The 23,927-nt window shown below is 31.9% G+C and overlaps 2 protein-coding genes across 4 annotated transcripts in view; both read right to left on the reverse strand.

Moving 5' to 3' along the window:
- Window positions 1-129, reverse strand: part of LOC131602961 (purple acid phosphatase 8-like) — a 12,405-nt gene extending 12,276 nt beyond the window's left edge. Inside the window, exon 1 of one of the 2 annotated variants that reach the window (XM_058875191.1) lies at window positions 1-129. This exon is cut by the window's left edge and continues 185 nt beyond it. In XM_058875191.1, coding sequence (XP_058731174.1) covers window positions 1-22 — 22 coding nt within the window. In that variant the 5' untranslated portion in view covers window positions 23-129. The other variant, XM_058875190.1, reaches the window with a different exon arrangement.
- Window positions 130-7,651: 7,522 nt separating this feature from the next.
- LOC131602960 (heterodimeric geranylgeranyl pyrophosphate synthase small subunit, chloroplastic) lies at window positions 7,652-10,172 on the reverse strand. 2 transcript variants are annotated; one of them, XM_058875188.1, is made up of 3 exons: window positions 10,024-10,172; window positions 9,203-9,570; window positions 7,652-8,766 (listed from the first exon to the last, which is right to left on the reverse strand). In XM_058875188.1, the coding sequence occupies exons 2-3, from the start codon at window positions 9,560-9,562 to the stop codon at window positions 8,101-8,103; spliced, it is 1,026 nt and encodes a 341-aa protein (XP_058731171.1). In that variant the 5' UTR covers window positions 9,563-9,570; window positions 10,024-10,172; the 3' UTR covers window positions 7,652-8,100. The 2 variants fall into 2 exon arrangements, with proteins under 2 accessions (XP_058731171.1, XP_058731172.1); XM_058875189.1 differs by lacking the exon at window positions 10,024-10,172 and adding an exon at window positions 9,919-9,936.
- Between the last annotated feature and the right edge of the window lie 13,755 nt (window positions 10,173-23,927).

Here is a 23,927-nt window from a genome sequence, read left to right on the forward strand (position 1 = left end):
GTTGGTTTAAGAACCAAACCATGGCTTTCAAGTTTCAATGCCCTCTAAATTCTCCCACACACAGGTTTTGTAACTTCTAAGAGAAGTGGTGTATATATAGAGTTTTCTTGTTGTGAATATATGAATTGTTTCAAATAATTTCTCTTAAATAAAATTAATATTTAACCACTTAACCTCAACCATCTGATTATATATAGGGTCAGTTTATTTCAGTTTTTTTTTTTAAATATAAATTTTATAGTATTACCATTTTTTACCAAAAGAAATTTATAATGAATTTTTTTAATAAAGTTTGAAAAGAAAATTTGGTTAAGTAATTTTTAATAGAATGTTATTTTAGTGATTGAATATTTTTTCTATAATTTTGTAAAGATATTAAATATTAAAAATAATTAAAACTTATAACGGTAGTAAGGAAAGAAAAAAATGATAAGTTATAAGCTATAAAATAAAATGCTATTTAAAATAACGTCTAAAAAATAAACTATAAATTAGTAAAATAAGCTATAAGCTCGTGATAAAAAGACTGCTATTAAACATATCTTTTATTATCATACGAGTCTATAAGCTATAAGCTCAAAATAAAGCTTGCCAAACAAAGCCTTATTCGATCTTTCTATGTAAAGAACTGCTACATCATTTTGATTGTTTACTAACTCTTTAGACTCAACTCTGGATTCATTTCTTTTAGTTTTTTTTGGTTAATATCACTTTATCTCTATGTAATGTTGGCGATTTTTGTTTTACCTCCTGTAATATTTTTGTTTGGATTATTTCCCTGTAATATATTTTTTTTTGGATTCCTCCTTAAACGTACAAATTAAATACTGAATTTGGGGAGTAAACTAAAAAATATATTACAGGGGAAATTTGTGCACTTAGGAGACAAAAGACATAGATTTTAACATTTCAAGGGAGTGATCTAAAATTATTTTTTTTACAGGGATAAAGCGAATTTCACCTATATTACAGGGGGTATTGCATATTTAACCCTAGTTTTTTAAATTACTTTTCATAGTAATATATATTTTTATTTTCAAAAATTACAAAGAATATTTTTAAAAATATTTTAAAAGAAAAATTAGTTTGAATAGAACTCCTATACTGTCTTGCTAAAGAATACTGAAGGCCAAAAATATTGTTTATTATAGGACGCAATCTTGAAACTCCAATCTGCGTATGCTAGTTCAATAACAAGCCACTTTGATAGAAAATTTGATCACTTTATGAGAGTTCTAGTTGAAATGGATCTGGAAAAAAACACCAATCAAAGGGTGTTGGTGGAAAGTTCTAGATATGTCTTTTTGGACATGGATAATGAGAACATGTTTGAAAATTTCCCCAATTGCAATTTCATTGGACATGGATAGGATAGCTGAAAGAGACTTTTGAACCAAACTATTACTGACACGGGAAAACAAGTCTTCCAAGTTTCCAATGATAAGAGAATCCTTGTTGGCTTGAACACGACTGACAATAGTAAGAATCAAATCCCTAATGATGATGACATAACTGACGTGGAAACTCAACCTATACAAAATCCTACACCCAATGAACATATTCTTGAGCAACTGCAGGAAGAAACCATTGTTATGCAGCCACTAAGAAATACATTAATCTTACCACAAATGTCAATAATGACATTGTTATGCAGCCACTAAGAAATACATTAATCTTACCACAAATGTCAATAATGACATTGTACTATAAAAATATGGAGCTCAGTCAATGCCTTGACATTCAAGAAACTAATGCCTATATGCAATCACCCAATCTACCTATCACAAGCAGGAAAAAACATACCAGAGCTAAACCTACCAATATTGTTCGGATGCACGTACACTAGTAACAATCAAGATGATGGCAATTCCTCCTCTACATCTGAGTTTGTATATGCATCTCCTTTAGATGTTAACAAAAGCACAAACACTCATACTCAAGAAGTAGACCCTCAAAACACAATAATTTCTAATAGAGTGGCTAAAGATACGACTCTTTTAAAAAAAATTGGGCAAACCTTGCAGACCAAGGCTCTGATTCTGACTCCATTGAAAATGATTATAATGAAACCTCATCTAGCTAGCACCTCTCTCTTTTATATTTTGTCTGCACTAAAGTTGTCTTAATGTCTTGAGATAAGCCAATGAAAATTTGTGCTTGGTTCTTGAACTTAACTTGTAAAAGTCATGTTCAGTTATTGAAATTAATCGGTTAAATCTCTACTTGGCTCGTGCGTTTAACTAGTGGAAAAACCCTTGTTTGGTTGGGGAACAAGCTAGTGTAAAATCTCTCGATTCGCTTGTAACGAAGGTTCATACGCATAACCTGTAAAAGCTCAAGATTATTATTATAAATTTTAAGAAGATCTCTTGGGGACAGCAGTAGGCCAACATTTGGCTGAACCTATATAAATCTTGGTGTCATCTCTTTAATAAATTTTGACATTTACTTTATTATTTATTCCTTTCCGCTGCTTTTCTCTCTAACTTTTTAATACTAACACACATTGTTGTTTTAAGTAAGAAAATTTTTATATTAATCACGAATTTTGAACACCACAATTCACCCCCTCATGTGCTTGGAGTCAATTATCCAACAAGTCACATCAAAGCGTAACTCTTGTTAAAGAATAGTCGTCCTAGGAGGAAATGACTTCGAGCTATTCTCTAAACAAACTCATATCCTTTAATGGAGAAGGGTATAGTTTGTGGAAAGAGAAGATGCAATTCTTCATCAATTGGATAAATCATGGTATTTTAAAAGCTGTGAAGGAAGGCTCATTTGTTCCTACACCTGAAGTTAATGGTTCTTTATTAAACAAATCTGAAAAGGATTGGACCAAAGATGATAAAGAAAATATGCAGTGTAGTTTGAAAACAAAAACTTTCATCATTATCGCTCTCGGTCTTGTTGAGTTATAGCGATTTTCTCATTGCGACACTACAAAATAAATGTGGAACATCCACCAAATTACCCATGAAGGAACTACTAAGGTAAAAAGGGTATGGTTGGTCACATTAACCCATGGGTACGAACTTTTCAGAATGAAATATGAAGAGTGCATAAGTCGAATGCAAACACATTTTACCCATAAAGTCACTGCAATTTATAAATCTAGGGATTTAGCTACCATGGACATGCATACTCTTTTTGAAAAATTGTAGGAACTTAAGATAGAGCTGGAAAAACATACTGATAATGAGGAAGGGGACAAGAAGAAGAGGAAAAGTATTGCACTAAAACCTACTAACATCAAAGATATGTAATTAGAAGATGAAGATTGTTAAATCAAGATTAATAAATACATGAAACTCATGTTTCAAAATTTCAAGGAGTTCCTAAGGCACGAAAAATAAATTTCAAGTTTCTAGGAGCAAAATGAAAAAAAAAACCTCATTCATTCCCACATACCACCAATGCATAAAGGAAGGGAACATAAGATCAAACTATCCTCAAAAGCAAAGAAGAAACCAGAATCAGAGAAGATCCAAGAAACCCACAAAGAAGTTAAGGGAGCCTACATAGCTTGGGATGACAATGATGTGAATTCCTCTTATAAGGAAGAAGCAAACACGTGTCTCATGTCAAATCATGAAAAAGGCGAGGTTATCTTTTACTTTTTTTTTATCAAGACTTGTTTCGAATTTGTAAAATGCTAACTAAAGAAACAAGTAAATTATAACAAATTGCCTCTATCTCCCCATACTCTATTTTTTCCCTCAAATTGAAAAACAAAAACTTATTGAAAGAAATAGAAGTCCCAGAAAGAAAGAAGATGGTCTAATTCAAAACTCTTCCTCTTCACACAAAGTCGTAGATGAATCTATCAAGTGTGATCAATGTGATATTTTTAAAAAAGTTGATGATATTCAAAACACACTTGATAAATTCACTAAAGGAAGAGATAACTTCAATCTTTTGTTAGGTAATCAAAGGGCGTATTACAATAAGTCTGGTCTTGGTTATGAACCTAAGAATAACAATAAAACCTTAAGCAATATTTGCAACACAAACCAATATATAAATGAAAAAACCCTAAAATGCAATTACTACAATAAAGATGGCCCTATTGCTAGGTTCAGTTTGATTAAAAAGAGTCATGAAAGCAAACAAGGATATCCTCCTTCGCATTTTTATTAAGAGCATATGAACGTAAAATGAGAAATATGTATGCTCATAATATGTATTCCACTAACATCAAAGAACCAAAAAATAATTGGGTACCAAAGGTCAAAAAAATAAAATTGTGATGCAGACATGATTGATAACTTGAATTCAAAAGATTATATCGATAATGACTCTTCAATTCATATGACCGAATTAAATAAATATGCTCTCTTATTACACTCCTACGAGAAGAGAAGTTTCTCCACATAATAACAACAAGGCAAAATAGTTGAATATGTGATTTTTGGTAAGATCCATAATCTTATCTTTGAGATGCTCTAATTGATTAAAGTTTTATAGCATATGTTACCTAGTATTAAGTAAGTTGTGTAACAAAGGTAATAGAGTATGCTTAATTCTTCTATATGCATGGTCATTAAAAACTTGAAATACAATATTCTTCCTCTTTTAAAACTTCTCTTCAAAAAGACCATAACTATATAAGAACTCATACATATTATCTGTGTTAAAGTAACCCCTAATAGGTAGAAGTAGAGGTTGTTGATTGTGCATCTAATATAGTGAAAACTCTCAAAAAGAAATTCTTAAGGAGAGAAGTAGGCCAAGTGTAGGTCGAACTTATATAGATTTTGTTGCAATTCTCTCGACCTTTATATCTTTATATTGCCATTATTTACTATGATTTGTGATTCTTTATTTATTCCATTGCACATTCTTTGTTTGTATTACAAAATTGTTTAAACGCTTTCATATATCAAAGAATTTTTAATTGGACTTTATTTTTCAAACCTCCACAATTCACTCCCCATCTTTTTTGTTTGGAGTCACTTGTCCAACAAGTGGCATGGGTGACTAACTCTTGAAGACTTTCCTAAATTCACCTCCACTTTTTGTTGGTGAAAGGTTTGACATATGAAATGTTAGAATGAAAATATTCATGGAAGCTAAAAACTTTGAATGATGAAGCATTTATAATTAAGAGTATGTTTACTCCTATTTATTGTGTCAATAATTATGTAGTAAATAAACCTGATTTTAGTTGGACCAAAGAAAAGAAGAGAAAAGTAAAATTTTGTTTTATAGTTAAGTACTTAATGATGAGTGCTCTAAGCACCAAAGAGTACTTTTCTGTTTTGAATTGTAATTCAGCCAAGGAAGTGTGAGACTTTATTGAAATGATCCACAAAGATTTTCCAAGATCAAACAAGAGAGAATGGACATATGTGTCTAGGAAGATGAAATACCAAATGAATATGAAAGCCATCTTAATAGATGGTTAAAATATTGGAAACATTAGGGGTTGTGATAAAAAATCATATCTAACAAAAATATTAGATTCAAGAATAGGGGGAAAATCTGATTCAATCGTCGATTGGAAAGATAATAGTATTTTTGTTGAGTATCAAGAAAAATCCAAGAAGAAGGAGATCATTGAGAAACTTGGAAAATTAATCATGTTGTTAAAAGATGAAGGAATAAATTCAAGAACATTAGAAGAGTCATCATTAGAATAAATACTTGAACGATCAACATAAGAGGTGTCTTTTAAAAGAACGATCACAATAAATTAGGGGTGGCAAAATGGACCCCACCCGCTGGGCATGCCCGTTTTCCCCCAACTTAAGTGCGGGGAGGGCCAAAGTTTTAGGTTCTCACCCTCTAATGTGACCGTCCGATCCCGTTTTTTATGCAGGTTTTTGCAGGCACATATATTCACATAAATTTTTGTATTTTTAGGCTTAGAAAGTGCAGTGCCCGCGGGCTTAGTCCGTCCCGCCCTCACTTTTTGCGGTGCGGGTCAAGGTTTTAGGCCCGCACCCTCATCTATGTCCTCCCCGCCCCGTTTTCTTGCTGGCTTTTGTAGGACGAGGCTAAACGGGGAGGACATTTCTGTTTGCCACCCCTACATTAATAAATGAATGATCATCCAACAAAAATAATGGAGAAGCTTTATCTAGTAGAATATTTGAAGAAACTTCATCTAGTAGAATCTTTGAAAGAAGAAATAATGAATAGGTTTCATCAAGAATAATCTTTGAAAGTTCAACATCAGAGAGATCGTTTGGAGATTCATCATCATATAAAGAAACTACAACCTCAAGAGACTCGTGAAAAAGTGTCTTCGATAATATCTCCAAGAATATGGTCATGACTCTCATCATAATAATTCTTTGAAAATTTTGGCACATAATTAATGATATTAAGTTTCAAAATGACAAAAATAAATTTGATAGACACATTTATCATGTTAAACTATTGATCTGAATGGAATCTACTTCTTTCAAGGGGAACATGTCCACTTTATTATTCTCTCTATTATTTTCTCACTTCATCTTCTCTAATTATCACTTTTCTCCATTGATTCACCAAAATAATATGTATGTTCCAACATATAGTTCATTAGTATCTTTTTATTAAAGAGAAGAATACTTTACACACTATATGGTTCTTTAGACTTAAAATATTTCACAATTTCATAGAAGAAAATGCATGTGTAATTGCGGTTTTTATGTTGATTATGACACTTGGTGGAATTCACTTTTTATTTGTGATTTTGAAAATTTTATAAGGGTTTGATTGAACATGTTCAAATATCGTTTTTGCTAATTTTTTAATGAGTTAAATTTTATGTCTCTGTTTTTTTATTTTTTTTATTTATTCAATAACTTGTCTTTATTAAAAAAAATAGCTAATAAAAAGGATAAGAAAAATATTGGAAAAAAAATCAAAATATAAACAAATATGAGTATGAACGAAGATGGGGGAGATGTAAAAACATAAATAAATAAATAAAATGATGAAATACATTTTCTTACTAACAACCATTAAAAAACCCCACAAAACTCTTTGAAATCTAATTTATTATACAAAATCCATAAAAAAATAAAATATTTTTTACTTGCAACAATTCTAATTGAAAATTACATAATTTTCATGATCAATTTAAAAAATACATATTATCCTAATTAATTACAACCAGATTTATTTAAATTAAAGAAAAATTTTAATCAAATATCACACTAATATTTTGTCACATAATTTTTTTTTTATTTTTTATCAAGTCGTATAAAATCTTTTGAAATCCTCTTAATACATCCCACAGTTGGATGTTACTTGCATTGTTATGATTATTTGTAATGTTTTTCAACACTGTTTTTTTATTTACAATTTCAACAATGTTTTATAAAGAAGAAGAAAATGCTTAAACTCCTATTCGAGAGTTTGGAGAAAAAAAGTAAAGAAAATAAAGAGAAATCTTCTTTCTTATTAAAAATAAACTAACTTTATAAAGAATAATAAATAAACTCATAATTATTATATATTTAATTTCAAGAATATTATAAAAATATGAAAAAGATTTTTAAAAAAATTTCTAAATCTTCAAAATCATTCTCCAATACATTTTTTAATTCATCCAAATTAAAATGATTTTGTATTATGAAAAAAACTGAACTCTCCATAATATTTCTTTAACTTCTTTCTTTCTTTTTTTTCTTTCAAAATCCTCCCCTCAAAATAAAAATTGTGAGAGTTAACCAATTAGGGTTGAAAGTATTGTAGTTATATCTGAAAGTCTATAAAAATTGTATATTATATAAATACATATGAAATCTAATTTTGCACAACTGCTTCTCTTCTAGCAAAGCCTAGAGAATAGGACAGGTCCAGTTTGTTATCCATTCCTGCTCCTGTACTCCTCTAAACACCTGCAGAGTTGGATGAACAGCGAGTTCGGCAAAATTCCGGTATCATCATTCTACCAAGATCACGGTGGCTCACCATAATTCAGACAAACTCACCGCCATTCCAAACATGCGCTTTGATTCTCTCAGTCTAAAAACAGTTCAGACCTTACTCTCTTAATTAATCAATTATACTTTCTATAAGCTCTAAATTTCTAAACTGCAAGAATCGATTCTTAAGGACTCAAATCCATCAAAGAACTATATGTGGTTAATTTTCTAGAATCTGTCATCCACTAGCGTCATCAACATTGAAGCTTCTATCAATAGCATAATTCACGAAACTGTATAGAGGCAACACTTGATCTCCATACTTCTCAAATCCATCCAATTCCTCCATAGCCTTTGCTCTCAGTTCTTCAGCCATCTCTGTTGCTTTTTCAACCCCATAAACGCCTACATAACTCTTCCCTTTGTTTTTTCTATCTTTATCTCCCTCAGGTTTCAATCTCTCTTCCAAAATATCATCCACAACTGCATACAATACTCCAACAGCTCTACCATACCTCCTCAGTCTCTCTATCTCATCATCTTTGGCACCGGCCAACAAACCTCCACACACTGCAGAACACTCCCCCATTTCACCAAACTTTTTATCTTGTATAAATCCAACTGCATTTGGACCCCCTTCAAGGTCCAAGAACTGCCCTGCAGCCATACCAGTAGAGCCCACAGAGCGGGCCATTTCAGCAATCACACGAAGTAGACGGGGCTCAGGTACAAGGTCAGTGGGAGTATGTGAAACAATGTGTTGAAATCCAAGGGGAAATAATGCATCACCCGCCAGAATTGCCATGTCAACACCATAGATAGTATGGTTTGAGGGCTGGCCACGGCGTGATGAGGAGTCATCCATACAGGGAAGATCGTCATGTATCAATGAAGCAGCATGAACCTGCTTGCAACAAAAATATAAGTTTTAACATTCGAACAATTTATCATCGTCATCATTATTATTAATTATTTATGAGAAGTGCATATAAACACTTCATAAATCTCATTGTGTCCATTAAGGAATTCCAAACACATGTAATCAAAGAAACAATCAAGGTATTATTACAATCATTCTTAACAGAATCATCAAACGGTCAATTTAGGGACTATTTTAACAAAAAGCAAAAACAGCTAGCAATCGATCAATTCTTCAACTAAACATGCAACTAATTTATTTGATAGATAAATATAAAACTCTAGCAGCTCAAAACCTAAGAAAATAAATTGGTGAGAATGAATAGACCAATCTATGGCGAGTGTCTTAGCATAAAAAAAAAACCTAAAAACATAATGCACTACAATAAAATTAAAATAGAAGAGTATAGAAAGAAGATTACCATTTCAAGGGCACAGGCAGTGGGGAAGGCAGCAAGGCGGCTGCCTCCAAAGAGTTCACAAGCAGAGATGCACATAACAGGTGGGGCTCGCTTGGCGCCTTTAGCAAGGGAAGAATACCTCATAGCTTCATATATCTTTTGAGGAAATTGAACTGGAATTGCTTCATCAAGCTTCTGATTGATCTGCACCATTAGGGAAGTCCAGTATGTCTTCAAATCAAAGTGAACAGCTTTTGATCGGATAGAAACCGAGGAAGGAGAAGCAGCCGTGGAGCAGCGAATTGGAAGAATCCTATTACAAGGCTTTCGAAAATGGCCAATATTTAAAGAAGGCAATGTCGAAATTGTAAAAGGAGCCATCTTTAACTCTGTATGAAGAAAAAGAAACATGTTATCAAATGCATTCAATTAAATCTAATATCATCCCTACCGAGTACCGATCTCCTTCTATATAAAAAAGACTATACAGCATTAGCAAGCAAATGGGCAACAAGTTTTCATTTCATGCAACATTGATTCAAACACAAGATATGCATTTTATCAAACAGTTAGTGGGGATGAAAAATTAAATGGTATCCAACATTAGAGATTTGGTGAATCAAAATTCATAAACAAACATAAACAGAGTAGCACACAAAATTAGAAATTGCACAAATTTAGTGTTGATTTAGGTGGTGAGAGAAGAATAAAAGGGGTAAAAACGATAATCAAATCACCGGAGAAGAAAATACAGAGAGTAAAGCTCGGAATTGTTGAAAACGGTAGATTTAGAAATGGTAGAAAAAGAAAAGCATGAAATTCAGTGGAGAGAAAGAGATTACCGATAGATATGTGATAAGGTAGTAGTGTGAAATGGCGTGTGCGTGAGTGTAATGTGCAGGCATTTAAGCATCTGTTGGGTGCTTTTCAAGGATAGTAACAGATAAGGTTAGAATAATAGACAGATAGAATAGATCATTTAAAAGCAACTATTTCCTTCCCATACACTTCATTAATTTTTTGTACCACTTGTACTAGTAACTTTTTATATTATAAGCAATTAAGGGTGGATATAGTTCTCGTTGATAGTAGGAGTCTACCTAGTCTATGCAGGTTAAAGTTAGGCCACATATTTTTTAAATAGAAAAATTTAAACTTTTTATAAATTTATTTAGTTAAAAAGTTAGGCCTAAGGTTCTGTTTGGTAAAATTGGCGGTTGAGTGATAAGTTAGCTTATAGCTGATGACTGATAGCTTATAGTTGATGGCTGATAGCTTATAACTTATAGCTGATGGATGATGACTGATAACTGATAAGCTAATTAAAGTGTTTGGTGAAATTAACGGTTTAACTAGCTGATAAATGTAAAATGACATGAAAAGACATTTATTAATTAATAATTAAATACATATTTAAAATAATTAAAATTTATAAGGGTACTAATGGAAGAAAAAATGATAAGCTATAAGCTATAAACTAAAACGCTATTTAACATAGCGTCTGAAAAATAAGTTATAAGTTAGTAAAATAAGTTAGGGTAATGCTAATGTGTGCCCTAAGGGCACATGTTAAGAACTAAATGTAGAAATGTTTTTCTTGAAAATTGTGCACTGCTTTTATTAAATATTTAGAATTAATTAATTAATTAATTTTTTCAATACAAACTTTCTATTTGTAGGTTTCTTAACCTATGCCCTTATGGCACATGTTAGCATTACTCAATAAGTTATAAGCTCGTGATGAAAAGACTGTTACCAAACAGGTCTTTTATTGTCATACGAGCTTATAAGCTATAAACTCAAAATATGGTTTGCCAAACAGAGCTTAAGGTCCAAAAAATAGTTTTTTAATCCTATCAGACCGGTCTATTTAAATAAATCTGAATAATTTTTTTATTATCATTAGTTTTGTACGTTGAATTAAAATACATAAATAAAACTTGGTTATTTTGAAGAACTTGTGAAAATAAGATGAAAACACCTTATGAACATTATTTTCATAAGTTCTCTTAAACAATAGTCTCATAAAACTTATACTAATAGGTAAGTTAAAATAATTCAGTGCAAATAAATTTTTAGTCTCTTGGTTTTTTAGTTAGTTAGTCTATTTAAACATTATATTAATTGTTTATTTATATATGTCTAAAACAAATAGACTTTTATGTAGGCTAATAGGTCAAGTTCAGACCTAAAAATAAGCCTACGACAGGCTACAAAGCAAGCTTAGACTTCGGTTTTTTTGACAAGGTAAACCTAGGCTTGACAAAACTTATCTCAGCCCAACCTATTTTCACCCCTATAAGCAATTAATCAACTATTTAAAAATATAAAAACAAAATTCGTAAATTAAAAAAACTAAATAAACTCACATGTCTTATTCTTTTCTCTTAAAACTTTTTAAATTGTATCATCGTCATACACACAACCGTTAAGTTTACTTTTCGAACTCTTATAATGGTGTTCAACATAACACTATCAATTTTGTCAACTGAGTTAAGATTTATGAATTATTTGCTTCATTCTTTTTTCTCAGTCTGTCTATTTTATATTTATGTTACTTCTCCTATGAGTAATCTATATTCTTTAGATTTAATCATTTTTTCTCTTTTGATAATTAGTTTTTCACTTAAGATTAATAAGTGTAATGACGCAGATTCAAACCTACAATTATTTAGTAGGATGTCCATCTCAAAATAATTTATTAATCTTTACAAAAGTCATGACACGAGTATTTTTTTGTTGCATAAGAGAAAAATAGAGCGAAGAAAAATACATTCTACCCTTATACCATCTACTCACACACACAACAGAGAGAGGGAGAGAGAGAGAGAGAGAGAGAGAGAGAGAGAGAGAGTTTTTTTACATGGGCTTAGGCTAAGAACCTTTCAAACAAAGCTTTTACACAAGTTAAGCTCAAGAAACAATGAGCAAAACTTTTACATCGCCTTAAATCAATAACCTACAAACATATATTTTACACAAGCTTACCTTATAGTCTTAATCATAATCATAAGTAGCTTTAAGACAAAAATATATGTCTTCGTTTAATTCCTTATAATGACCTTTATGAGAATCTTTAAGTGAGTTATGTGATGAATCTTTGGTCGATGATCCAGATGCTTCTCCAATTGATTCTTCATATGTCGTTACAAAATTCTCATATGAAGGAACATACTCCACATATGACTATTCTTTAAAAGATTCTTCTTACATTGTTACAGTTTTTTCAAACGAAGTTGCTGGTGGTGATGTTTTAGATATTGATTCTTCAAATGTATCTGATTTTTCTTCTATGATATTTTCTTCATATTTAAGAAGTTCGATCAATTCTTTGAGCTTATCTATGATATTTTCTTCCTCGATCTATCATGAAAGTCATTAACAACTTTTGTATCTTTGGAGTCAAGTTTTGGACCAAATTGTTGATACCATTTTTTGAATCTAAGATGTTTATTAAAGGCATAATTTTTTAGATTAATTTCAATATTTGAGAATCATTCTTCACTTTCACTTAATGCCTCACCTTCTTGAATAAGTGTGTTTTATCTTTCCATCTTAGTTGGAAATTCATAGATTTCTTTAGGCAAAATACTCTTTTGTGTCCCTTAACTATATCATTGGGCTCATTTTGGTCCCCTTAATTATAAATCGTGTCACATTGGTCCTTTAACTTTTGAAATAAAGTCACGTTTGTCCTTCCGATTGTGGTCATTAGTCAAAGTCAGAAAATAGCTTCCAGGTAGCATGTAACGTGATGAAGTGGATATAACACTTAATATAGCAACCAAAATGTATTGTACTTTTCAGAAAAAATAGTCTCAAATGAAGGAACCCTACAACGATTGAACAACAATGAAGGCGATTGAGCATGCGATTGAAGGCGTAGAGGCTGGAAATATCAAGGAAGTGAAGGATTGAAGACGAAATTCCTAATACATGTTAGTAATGTTTGCATGTATTCATAATTGTATTAGGGAAACTTTTAGGGCTTTGCATTGTTGTTTGTGTTGTTGTTCTATGACTTTATTAGGGCAACACTTAGGGCTTTGTGTAGATTTAGGGTTTTTCATGTTTTTAGGGCTTTGTGTTGTTGTTTTGTCATTGTATTAGGGCTAAATGTAATTATGTGACCTATTTCAATAGGTAAAATGGACGAATATTCGAAACTCAAAATTTATCACAGTGGTGAATTCATTGATCTTGAACTAAGTGTGTATGAAGGAGGACTAGTAGACATTTTGAAAATAGATGTTGACAAGTGGAGTTTTTTTTAGTTAGTAGGTGTATTGAAGGAGTTGGGTTATAGGTATTTTGAGGCACCTAAGTGTTTATATATATATATATATATATATATATATATATATATATATATATATATATATATATATATATATATATATATGTACACACACACACACACACACATATATATATATATATATATATATATATATATATATATATATATATATATATATATATATATATTCAACACACCTTGTCTCATCCTGATTATTGTCATGATGTTGTTGATAATGTTGATGAGGGACAGGATGAAATTGTATATGAGGAGGAAGAGTTGCTTACTAAAATGTATGAAGAAGTGGTTAATGAAGAAGATAAGTTGAATGATGCTAATGTTAAAGTTGAGGATATTAATGTTGTTTTTTATGATGGTCATGCTTGTGTGGAAGAAGTTAATGTTGGAGTGAAGGATGTCAATGCTGGAGTGAAATCATACAATGTTGGTGAGATGCGTGATGAGTTCAGTTCTGATGACAGCTACCAGTATGATAGGGCTCTTGAAGTAGCTTTTGAGGATGACTCTGATGGGTACGATGACTTGGAGGGAGAGAACTTGCTAACCTAATTGACTATGAAAGTGATGGAAAGGGAAAAGGAAAAAAAGGGAAAGAAAAGTGGAAAGAAGATAAAGAAGACTTTAAAAGGAGTGATAAATACAATGAAGATCTACAAAGTGGTTGTGAGAGTGATGATAGTAGTGGAGATACAAGAAAAAATACTCAATTTTCAAGTTGCAAAAGGATATGTCCAATTACAAATGGGAGGAAGGCATGTATTTTACTTCAAAAAGTGATATTAAGGAAGCAGTAACCTATGTCAAGTTCAAAATGGCAGAGACCTGAAGTTCAAAAAATGACAAAAAAGGGATGGGGGTGAGATGTAAATATGGTTTTGAGTCGGAAGTCTATTGTGCCAGGCTTCAAAATGAGGAATCTTGGCAAGTAACACAAGTAAATTAAAAACATAATTCTAGCATAGAGTATAATGTGAAGATCATGATTACACAGTGGTTGAGTAATAGGATTCAGAATTCTTTGACAAACAATCCTAGGATGAGGGTAAATGATATCAAGGAAAAGGCATTGAGAAAGTAGAATGTAGGGGTAAACAAGACTAAAGCAATTTGATCAAGACTTTTTGCCATGGATAGGGTTGATGGTTCTTTCTTAAGGGTTGAGGGTTCTCTTATTTGCAAGGATTGGATATATTCTTAACATGTGTGTATGTTTCTATTTATTTAGGAAACTCAATTTTATGGTTGGTTACTTAGTCTTAAATTTTAATTTTATTTATAATAATATTATGGGATTTTTATTTTTATTTTTTTAATTAAAAAAGTCCGTTTAAGACCGGGTAGCCCAAAGCCCATTTAGGGTCGGGCTCGGGTAGTAATTTTCAAGCCCATATTCAATAGGAATTTTTGGGCCCAACCCTAAAAAGCCCAAGGTCCGCCATGGCCAACCCATTTAGGTCTAGGTAGCCTATTTAGATACTCATTATGAGTGTCTCTCATACACATTCATTTCAAACCAACAAAAGGTATGTAAACATGATTATTTCCTCTTATGTAAACATGATTATGTCTTGTTATGTATGATGTTTTGAAGGGTCTCTTACCTGCAATGGATGATCTTTTTCCTAATGTTGAACAAAGATTCGGTGTGAGGAATTTGTATAACAATTTTAGAAAGAGGTATCCTGGAAAGATGTTGAAGAAAATTATATGGAAGGCTACAAAATCAACATACTCATAAGCATGGGAAAGACAAAATGTGGGGAATGAGATTGATTAGTGAAGATGCATATCTCCATATGATGAAGACCCCACCAATATATTGTAGTAAATAATATTTTAGGACAACTAACAAGTGTGATATTGTTCTCAACAACATGTCAGAATCTTTTAATAGTATTATTCTTGACTCAAGGGCTAAATCATTAGTCACTATGCTGGAAGAGATTAGAACCTACAGTATGGAGATATAGGAAACCAATAGAATGAGGTTTCAAAATGTCTCTGATAATGAAATTTTTCCTAACATTAGAAGGAAAACCGATAGAACCAACACATTAACCAACTTATGACTTATTAGGTATGAAACATTGGTTATTACTGGTACATTTAAAATTAATTCAATTGGTTAGTACTGATAACTAAACATGTTGTAGGATGTTTGATGAACACATGTTTGAAGTAAGGCATGTTGAAAACCCAACTGAAACATTTACTGTAGATTTGAAAGACCATATATGCTCTTGCAAAAGATGGGATCTCACAGGACTTCCATGTGTTCATGCATTGTCAGCTATGAAGAGTAGAAACTTTAGGATTGATGATTATATCCCTGAGTATTACAAGAAATCAAGGTACATGGAAGTCTACAAGCGGATTTTTCCCTGTAAATGGATCAAACTTTTGGGTTAAGACATCAATCCAGATGTGAAACCACCTAAGTATAGAAAAATACATGGCAAACCAAAGAAAAAGAGGAACCTTGAACAAGGAGAGATGGATGGGACTGATCACAAAATGCAAAGAACGTGTTTCATTGTTAAGTGCAATAGGTGTAAAAAAGCAGGACACAACAAATCCACTTGTAAGGTTACACCAATAACTCAAGCTTCACATCAGGAAACTCAATCTTCACAGCAGAAAACTCAAGGAACTCAAGGAACTCAGTCATCTTAGAGAAATGCAAGTCAAACAACTCAACTGAAAAGGCCAGCTACTCAACCAGCTCATTCATCTCAGGGCAAGGAAAGTCAAGCAACTCGAGTGAAAAGGCCATCTACTCAACCTTCTCAATCATCTCAGGGAAAGGCAAGTCAAGCTACTCAAGTGAAAAGGCCAACTACTCAACCTTCTCATGGCAATGCAACTCAAGCAACTCAAGGAAAAGGCAAGGCACATAAGTTAGATGTAAGAAGACCATTTGTACCCCAGAACTAACAACTAGATTAACTACAGCCATGAATGTAGTTGGCCCAACAACCAGGAGGTCTACTCCAACTAAGAGAATCACCCCCAAAGAAGAACATCTAGTTTATATTAGCCTTGTCTAGTTAATAGTTTTAGTTGTATTTTGAACCACTTTGGTTGTAATATGAACCATTTTGAATCATTTTGGAATTATGTAATGCTTATTGAACATGTGTACAGAACATGTCAATGTCTCCTAACAATTATGTAATGTCTTGTGAACATATACAAATATGTTTAATGTGTTATGAAAATCTGGTATAAACAAACTGGTATGATATATTGTTAGTAAATAAACAAAGCTGATATGGTATATGTTATATGTTTTATGTAAATCTGGTATATACAAATTGATATGGTATATTGTTAGCAAATAAACAAATCTGGTGTAAACAAATTGGTATAGAAACTGATATGGTATCTGGTTAAGGTGTTATATAAATATAGTATAAACAAACTGGTATGACATATTGTTAGTAAATAAGCAAAGCCATATATAAACAAACTGATATGGTATAGTTTTGCCAAACCAACTTATATGTAAAAAATATTCCACTAATTCAAACAATATTTTGCCAAATAAACTGATATGTAAAAAAAAATCAACTAATACATAAAAATATTCCACTGCTAGAAACACACTGATGCATAACAATACTCCTAAAACATTCTAAAAGTCAATAGAGAGAAAATTACAAGAAACAAAATGTTCCAAATTTTTTTTCCACTTCAAGATCTTGTTTGCTTGGGTTTGAAGTTTCATCAACACTTTCCCTAATTCTTCATTTTTTCTTTGCTATGCTTTCCAACTTATTCATCATAAATTTCCTCTTCTCATCTCCCACACTCTCATAAATTCAATGGAAATAACCAAATCCTCTTTGCAAAGATCACTAGAAATTTCATAGTTGTATCAAAACGAGTTTTTCATATTTGGAAAGAAATCAAATAGAACTTAGGGCTTACCTTAAAATTTGGACAACCCCAAAAAGCCCTTTCCAAAATTCTACATTGTTGTCGCCCTACGAAGCACAACTATGTCTCCACAATGATAAGTAGGTTTACATCGTGAGCTTGTGTATATGTTGGAATACGAACTTTCCAAATTCTTCTACTTCAATAAGGATGAACATTGGTCGGATTTCATGTTTCACTTTCTTGAAAATTGTAGAACATGATGAACTGAAGAAGGAAGGAGAAGCATAACACGACCTTTCCCTAATTTTGAGGCGTTGAATACGAAGAAGCTATGGTAAATGAAGAATCACGGTGGTAATAAACAAGATGAAGTACCTCTGCCAACTCACCTGCCACGTATACTAACATAAATAGACGTTTGAGGAAAATAGATGGAAGGGACTCATATGCCTCCATTTAAAAGTTAAAAGACCAATGTGACACGATTTATAATTAAGGGACCAAACTGAACCCAAGGGTATAGTTAAGGGACCAAGAAAGATATTTTTTCATTTCTTTAAGAGTGTCTCACATTTCTTTAGTCAAGCTACAATTAAAATATAATAGAACTCTCTTGTGCTTAACGCATTTCCATCAAGTACTTAGTTTTAAACCTTTGTTAAACTTTTATATTTTCTTATATGGTCCAAAGATTTCTTAGTTTGTTTACTACTTTATTATCAATGAAACGAGTAAGAATAAAAGGGTCTTCTAAAACAAAATTTCATAAATCAAAATCAATAAAATAAATTAAAAATTATTCTCTCTTTCCATATAGTAAACATTTTATTATCAAACAGTGGAGGTGTATTCATGAAAAATATCTTGTTAAAAGAAGAAGTGAAGTCATCATACTACTTCCTAAGATGACCAGTCTAATAATAAGAGTCAGACTATGATTACACTTGTTGACCAAGTGACTCCAAATACAAGTGATGGGGTGAACTGTGTTGTTTGATAATCGAAAACAATTTATAGATTTTTTGTCTTTAAAATATTTTTATTTAATTTGATAAAAAATCAGAGATGTGGCATCGAAAATATAGAAAGAAGATAAAGATGCCAAGAAATACACAATAAAAATAACATAACAATTTAGAGAGAAAGGATATAGAGAATTCATCAGAGATTTATACATGTTCGATTTAACCACTTGACATACTTCTGCCCCCAAGAATATTCTCTTTAGAACTCCACTAAAAACACACTTGAGCTTTTTAAAAGATCGGTCCACAAACCTTCATCAATAAAACATATAAATCTTTTACACTGACTAAGCTCACAAACCAACAACTAGAGCTTTACACGGGCCTGTCTCATAAACCTTCAAACCAAAGTTTTACACAAGTAAAGCTCAAGATCCAATAAATAAAGCTTCTGCATAAGCTTAACTAAAGAACCTACAAGCAGAACTTTTACAAAGGCTTAACTTAGGAGCCAACAACCAAGCTTTTATTAAGTTTAGCTTGCAATCTTTAAATATTTTACAAAATTAATTCACAAGAGAAACAAACTCTTGAATGAAGCATGTTAAGCATTACACCAATTACAATTCTTTTGGAAAAAAAATTCAAAAACTAAGAGAGTGGAAGTGAAATAGAGAAGTTTCTATTTAGAAATCTAGTGTAAAATAAGATGAGGAGAAACCTCGTTTATATAGAAAATATTCTGGCTTAAAAATAAAATGATCCATGGGCCAAATTAATTGAATTAATCAATTAAAGCTTATTTTAATGAATAAAAAATGAAATTCTATTCTTGGATACAGATGTTGGACACAATGTTTGAGACAATTTGAACAACCAAGTTATGACAGTATAACTTATACAAGATAATGAAGTAGAAAAGTAATAAAGAAGACAATAATTGTTAATCCAGTTCATTGCAAACCACACCTACGACTGGGGGTATCCAACCCAAGAAAGAAAATTCACTATTGTCATACCCCAAAATTTGCCCATCTTATTTCTCTTAAATCAAACTCATATCAAAGTTCAAGACTCAAGGACACCCCTCCTAAACAATGGTTCAAAGAACTAGGGTTTTTGTTTTTCTGAAGAAAATCAATGGATCAGAGGCTCCCATGCATCTCATATGGCTCATGATGTTTCAAACTTTCTATATGACAAAATTCAGGTTCTATTTCAAAGGATTGACCACTCAATTGCTCAGAAAGTCAACAGTCGACTAGTTTGACCTAAACGTCAACTGTGGTCAAAGTACAGTCAAAACTCCTGATTTTTTGTCAACAACCTTATTTTGAAGTATCATTCACCATTTGATCAAGGATTGATCATGGTTCATCAAGAAAAGATCATAAATCAACAAATTCAAAAGTTTCTAAATTAGGGTTTTCATAGGAAAAGTCAACTGAACTTTGACCAGCCATAACTCCTACATGGAACATCAGAAGTTTTCCATCCAAAGCTCATTTTGAAGGAAATTAAATTCTGTATGACTTTGTCTCTCACATGCCAAGTCTAAAAATGCTTCATTTGAGATATATGACTCAAAACATTATAGGTCCTTTTGAAAGTCAACCAAAAGTCATCTTTTTCAAAAGAGCATACAAGGAGCATGGAAAATTATTTTGACATGAGACCAAAAAAATTGGTTAGAGGACTCTTCAAGGTTTCTAAAAAGTCCAAGAACTTGAAAAAATGTTGAAATATGAGGAAATGGCAAGGTGCACAAGTTCACCTATTTTCAAGGGTATGCATGAAGAGAAAAGGTTCAAAACTCCAAATATTTCCAAATGGGCCTATATTCTATTTATCCTATCATTATTCTAAGCCCATGCGTGCCCCAAAACAAGAGTCTTGTTATTTTTATTATTTTACTAATTATTTTTTAGTTTTTTTATCACTTTAAATCATAAATAAATTATATAAAATAGTAAAATAAATGAGAAATATTATTTGCTTTGATTTTAAGTCAAGAAATCAATTAAATATATTCTCTTAATTAGCCAAGTGATGATTGGAATAAGGAGAATCAAATATTGGACAAAAATAGAAACATTAGGGACCATATTTTCAATCAAATTTCAAAGATTGAAATCCAAGATTTATTAAGATTCAAGGCCAATTATTCACCCTAATTCAATCCATTATAAGTACCAAACAATTCCAGATGCAAGGGTTACGGATTTCTACAGGCCAAGAACCCTAACCAATCTTGCAAAAGTTCAAGAAAAACTCAATTCGGTTTTTGATTTGCAGGGTGATTCAAAGAGTTTCAGGGATTCAAACACATTCCAGGGACTTCATTGAACGATTCCAGATTGTTACCAGGCCTCCTTGCACCAAGAAAACGTTCATACAGACCTACGATTTGCGTTTTCTCTTAAGCTTCGATTACAATGATTCATGCATCCATATTGAAATTTGTTTGTGTATTATTGTTTACAATGGTGCATAGATTCTTTCTGGATGTTTAATTGCATTTTCATGTACGATTGCCATAGATTGCCTTTTTAGGGTTCATAGTTTTTAAAGTAGGGCTTCGTGTTTGAAGCAAAATTAGTGGAAATCAATGGCATATTTGAATTCAGGGAGCTTGGACGATCTTGTTGGAAGGGTCGCGAAAGATTTTTTTGTTGTTCTTGTGGTATTCGTAAATGGCAGGTGTGAAAGGTAGGGCTTTTATAGCGCGTTTGCAAACAAGCGCTGTAAAAAATGTTTTTGCAGAATTTCCAAGGAAGAAGACGATGACGCGTCCTCCTCCGATTGGCCAGCGTGCGCGCGTTTTGGATTTTTAAATCCAGATGGATTTGATGCTTCTCACGCGTGTACATACGATGTGCCCTCACTCTCCCAGCCACAAGATCTCACCTGTTCCAGATCCAACGCATCTGAACCTGCGTGACCACCATGGAACTCACACGCGTGCCACACTGAATCAAAAGCTAAGATTTTCAAATTTTTTTCTTTTTAATTACATAAACTTGTTTTTTATTTTATTTTATTATATATTATTTATATATATATATATAAATCTTCTAAAATTCTTTTAAAAAACAAAACTTTTCCTACTTTCTTTTTTCAAAAAAAAAAACATAATAAATAAAAAATATTTATTTTTTTTAATTATTGTTAAATGATTTTATTTTAATTGTTTTAAATTAATTTAATTTGTTTAAATTATTTGTTTAATTAGTTAATTAATTTTTATTAATTAAAATATACATTAGGGTTAAGATATTTAATCGAAATCTTATTTTCGCCGATTTAATTAATTAGGTTGAAAACCAATAATTAATTAATTTGGCTTTTATTTATTTTATTAACCATGGTTAACTTGTGCCCTAATCAGGGTTTACGAGGATCATTCCTACACTGAAAAATTTTCCTTTTTTCTTTGTGCAGTTTTTCAGGGTTACCACCAGGGTTCTTCCGACTACGCGCCATATCAGATCAAAAAGCTAAGTCCCTGATTTTTATTATTATTCTAAATATCATTTTATTTTGCCTCTTTTGATTAAAAATAGGGTTAACTTCAATCGTCAATGAATTGGTAATGCACTCACCCTTTTGTTTATTTTTCCTCTGCCAAATTTTCAGGGTTAGCCAACCGGTCAAAGCTCGAATGTTCTGTAACCCTAAAACTCACTATATTTTAATTTCCCTTTTTTATTATTACTTATGTCAAAACTATCTGCCTTGTGGGGTTTCTATCTGTATTACTTCTTCTCCCCCTTCCCCGTGGTTTATTATGTAATTGCTTCTGGTTATATTGTGTGGCCTTGAAGGCACTTAACATTGTTTATATTAATTGTGTGGTTAGTAACCCTAGGGAGTGATAAACCATGAATTGAACATAGAATCACTAATTGTACAAGATAAATGTAATCGAAGTTAACCACGTGATTGTGCACCCACACACCTTTTATGGTAACCCCTCGTGTTGCCTGTTGCCTTGTTGCCTTGTGTTTTTCAGTGCAGAATAGCCAAGTCCCTCAAATACGAGGATACCTCAACAATGTTGCCCTCGGTTCATTCTTAAGATCATAAGTCACAATGATGCTGCCTTCAATTCGCTAATATGATCTCGTCCCTCGAAGTTGCCTATGAAATGTTGAGGTGTCCTCTGGTTGCCTAATAATGATGGCTATTCTGATCCTTCCCTTAGACTACTTGCCCCCCTATGGTAGGGACAATCTTGTTGCGAACGATAATTGCGACGACCCTTCAACCTCCAAATAAAAGGACTTCCTACTCTCCTATGGTATGTATAGCCCTGAAAGGCTAAAAGAACATTTTACAAATATCAAGGTAATTTGCCCTTAATTGCATGTTCTGGTTTAAATTCCCTTTTCTACCCTTTTTCTTAAAAAACTTCAATAAGGCTACGCTCATTTACGAGCTAAAGTCCTTATTCTCTTCTTCTACATTTCTAAACTTTTGGTTTCGAAAAGAGCAAAGCAATTAAGAGCCCATGGAAAACCATGGATGCAAAGGGTGCCTTACACCTTCCCTTTGTATAAATTATCCCCCGAACTCGGTTTTCTTTTAAAAGGTTTTTTTTCTGTTCTTTTAGCCTTTCTATTTAATTTGGATAAAATAAAAGTCGGTGGTGACTCTTGCTTACCGCGACATTTCAAATAAAGCCAGTTCACCATATTACAACTATCAATATTATTAGTACATTTAGTCTTACACGAACACACCTTGCTTACAGCCTCTTCCTAATCCTAGCCAGGCCAATGAATTTATATTCAGGAATCCTCCTAAATATGAGAGCACATCTCAATCTCTCTAAATCACTAGCCCTAGTGATCAACTTCATAAACAACATAAAGATATTGAATTACAACTCAACCAAACAAACCAAACTATATGTTTTAAGATATGAATGAAAGCGCTAGAGTGATATACAAGCAACACAACCAAAGACTCAAATATAAACCCTAGCATTAAGGATCTTCAATTGAGTGCATGGTCTTCAACGATGAAATTGAGTCTCCTTAAATAAAATCCATATGTTGGGTTTTCCTTCAATGAGCATGAAATTTGGTTAGTAGATAAAGTGGAGATTTGATTAAGATTTGTTTTTCAAAATAACTCCACAACAAGATTTAATTTGATTTGAAATCAAATTCAAATTTCCAAATCTTTAAATTTGATCTTAATAAATCATCGGAGAAAACTTAGATACAATTTCTTAGATGTGGTTTATACTATTTTTCAATGAAAATGTGACAAGTGTATAATTTCCTCCTACACATATGCAACTTCCTCCTATTTGCACTTCCTAAAGGATACTCCATTCGTCTCATATTAAGTGTCTTATTTGAGTTTTGCACGGTTCTTAAGAAAATGATTAGATGTGTTGGTTTTAATGATAAAATTAGCATAATTTACTAAAATAACCTTATTTATTATAGGTAGTATAGTAGTTGAAAAACGTGAAAGTTAATAAATAAGGTATAGTAGTGGAAAAAATAATAAATGTTGTATTGATATTCTAAAGAGACATTTATTTGAGACATAGAAAAATGCAAAT

This window comes from Vicia villosa, linkage group LG5 (genome assembly GCF_029867415.1).
Source record: "Vicia villosa cultivar HV-30 ecotype Madison, WI linkage group LG5, Vvil1.0, whole genome shotgun sequence".
NCBI lineage: Eukaryota > Viridiplantae > Streptophyta > Magnoliopsida > Fabales > Fabaceae > Vicia > Vicia villosa.

Excerpts from the sequence above, each read along its gene's own strand:
- LOC131602960 (XM_058875188.1), bottom strand. The coding sequence starts at position 9,562 with ATGGCTCCTTTTACAATTTCGACATTGCCTTCTTTAAATATTGGCCAT. Across the intron at positions 8,767-9,202 it reads CTGCCTGTGCCCTTGAAATG|GTTCATGCTGCTTCATTGAT; the intron begins GTAATCTTCTTT and ends TGTTGCAAGCAG.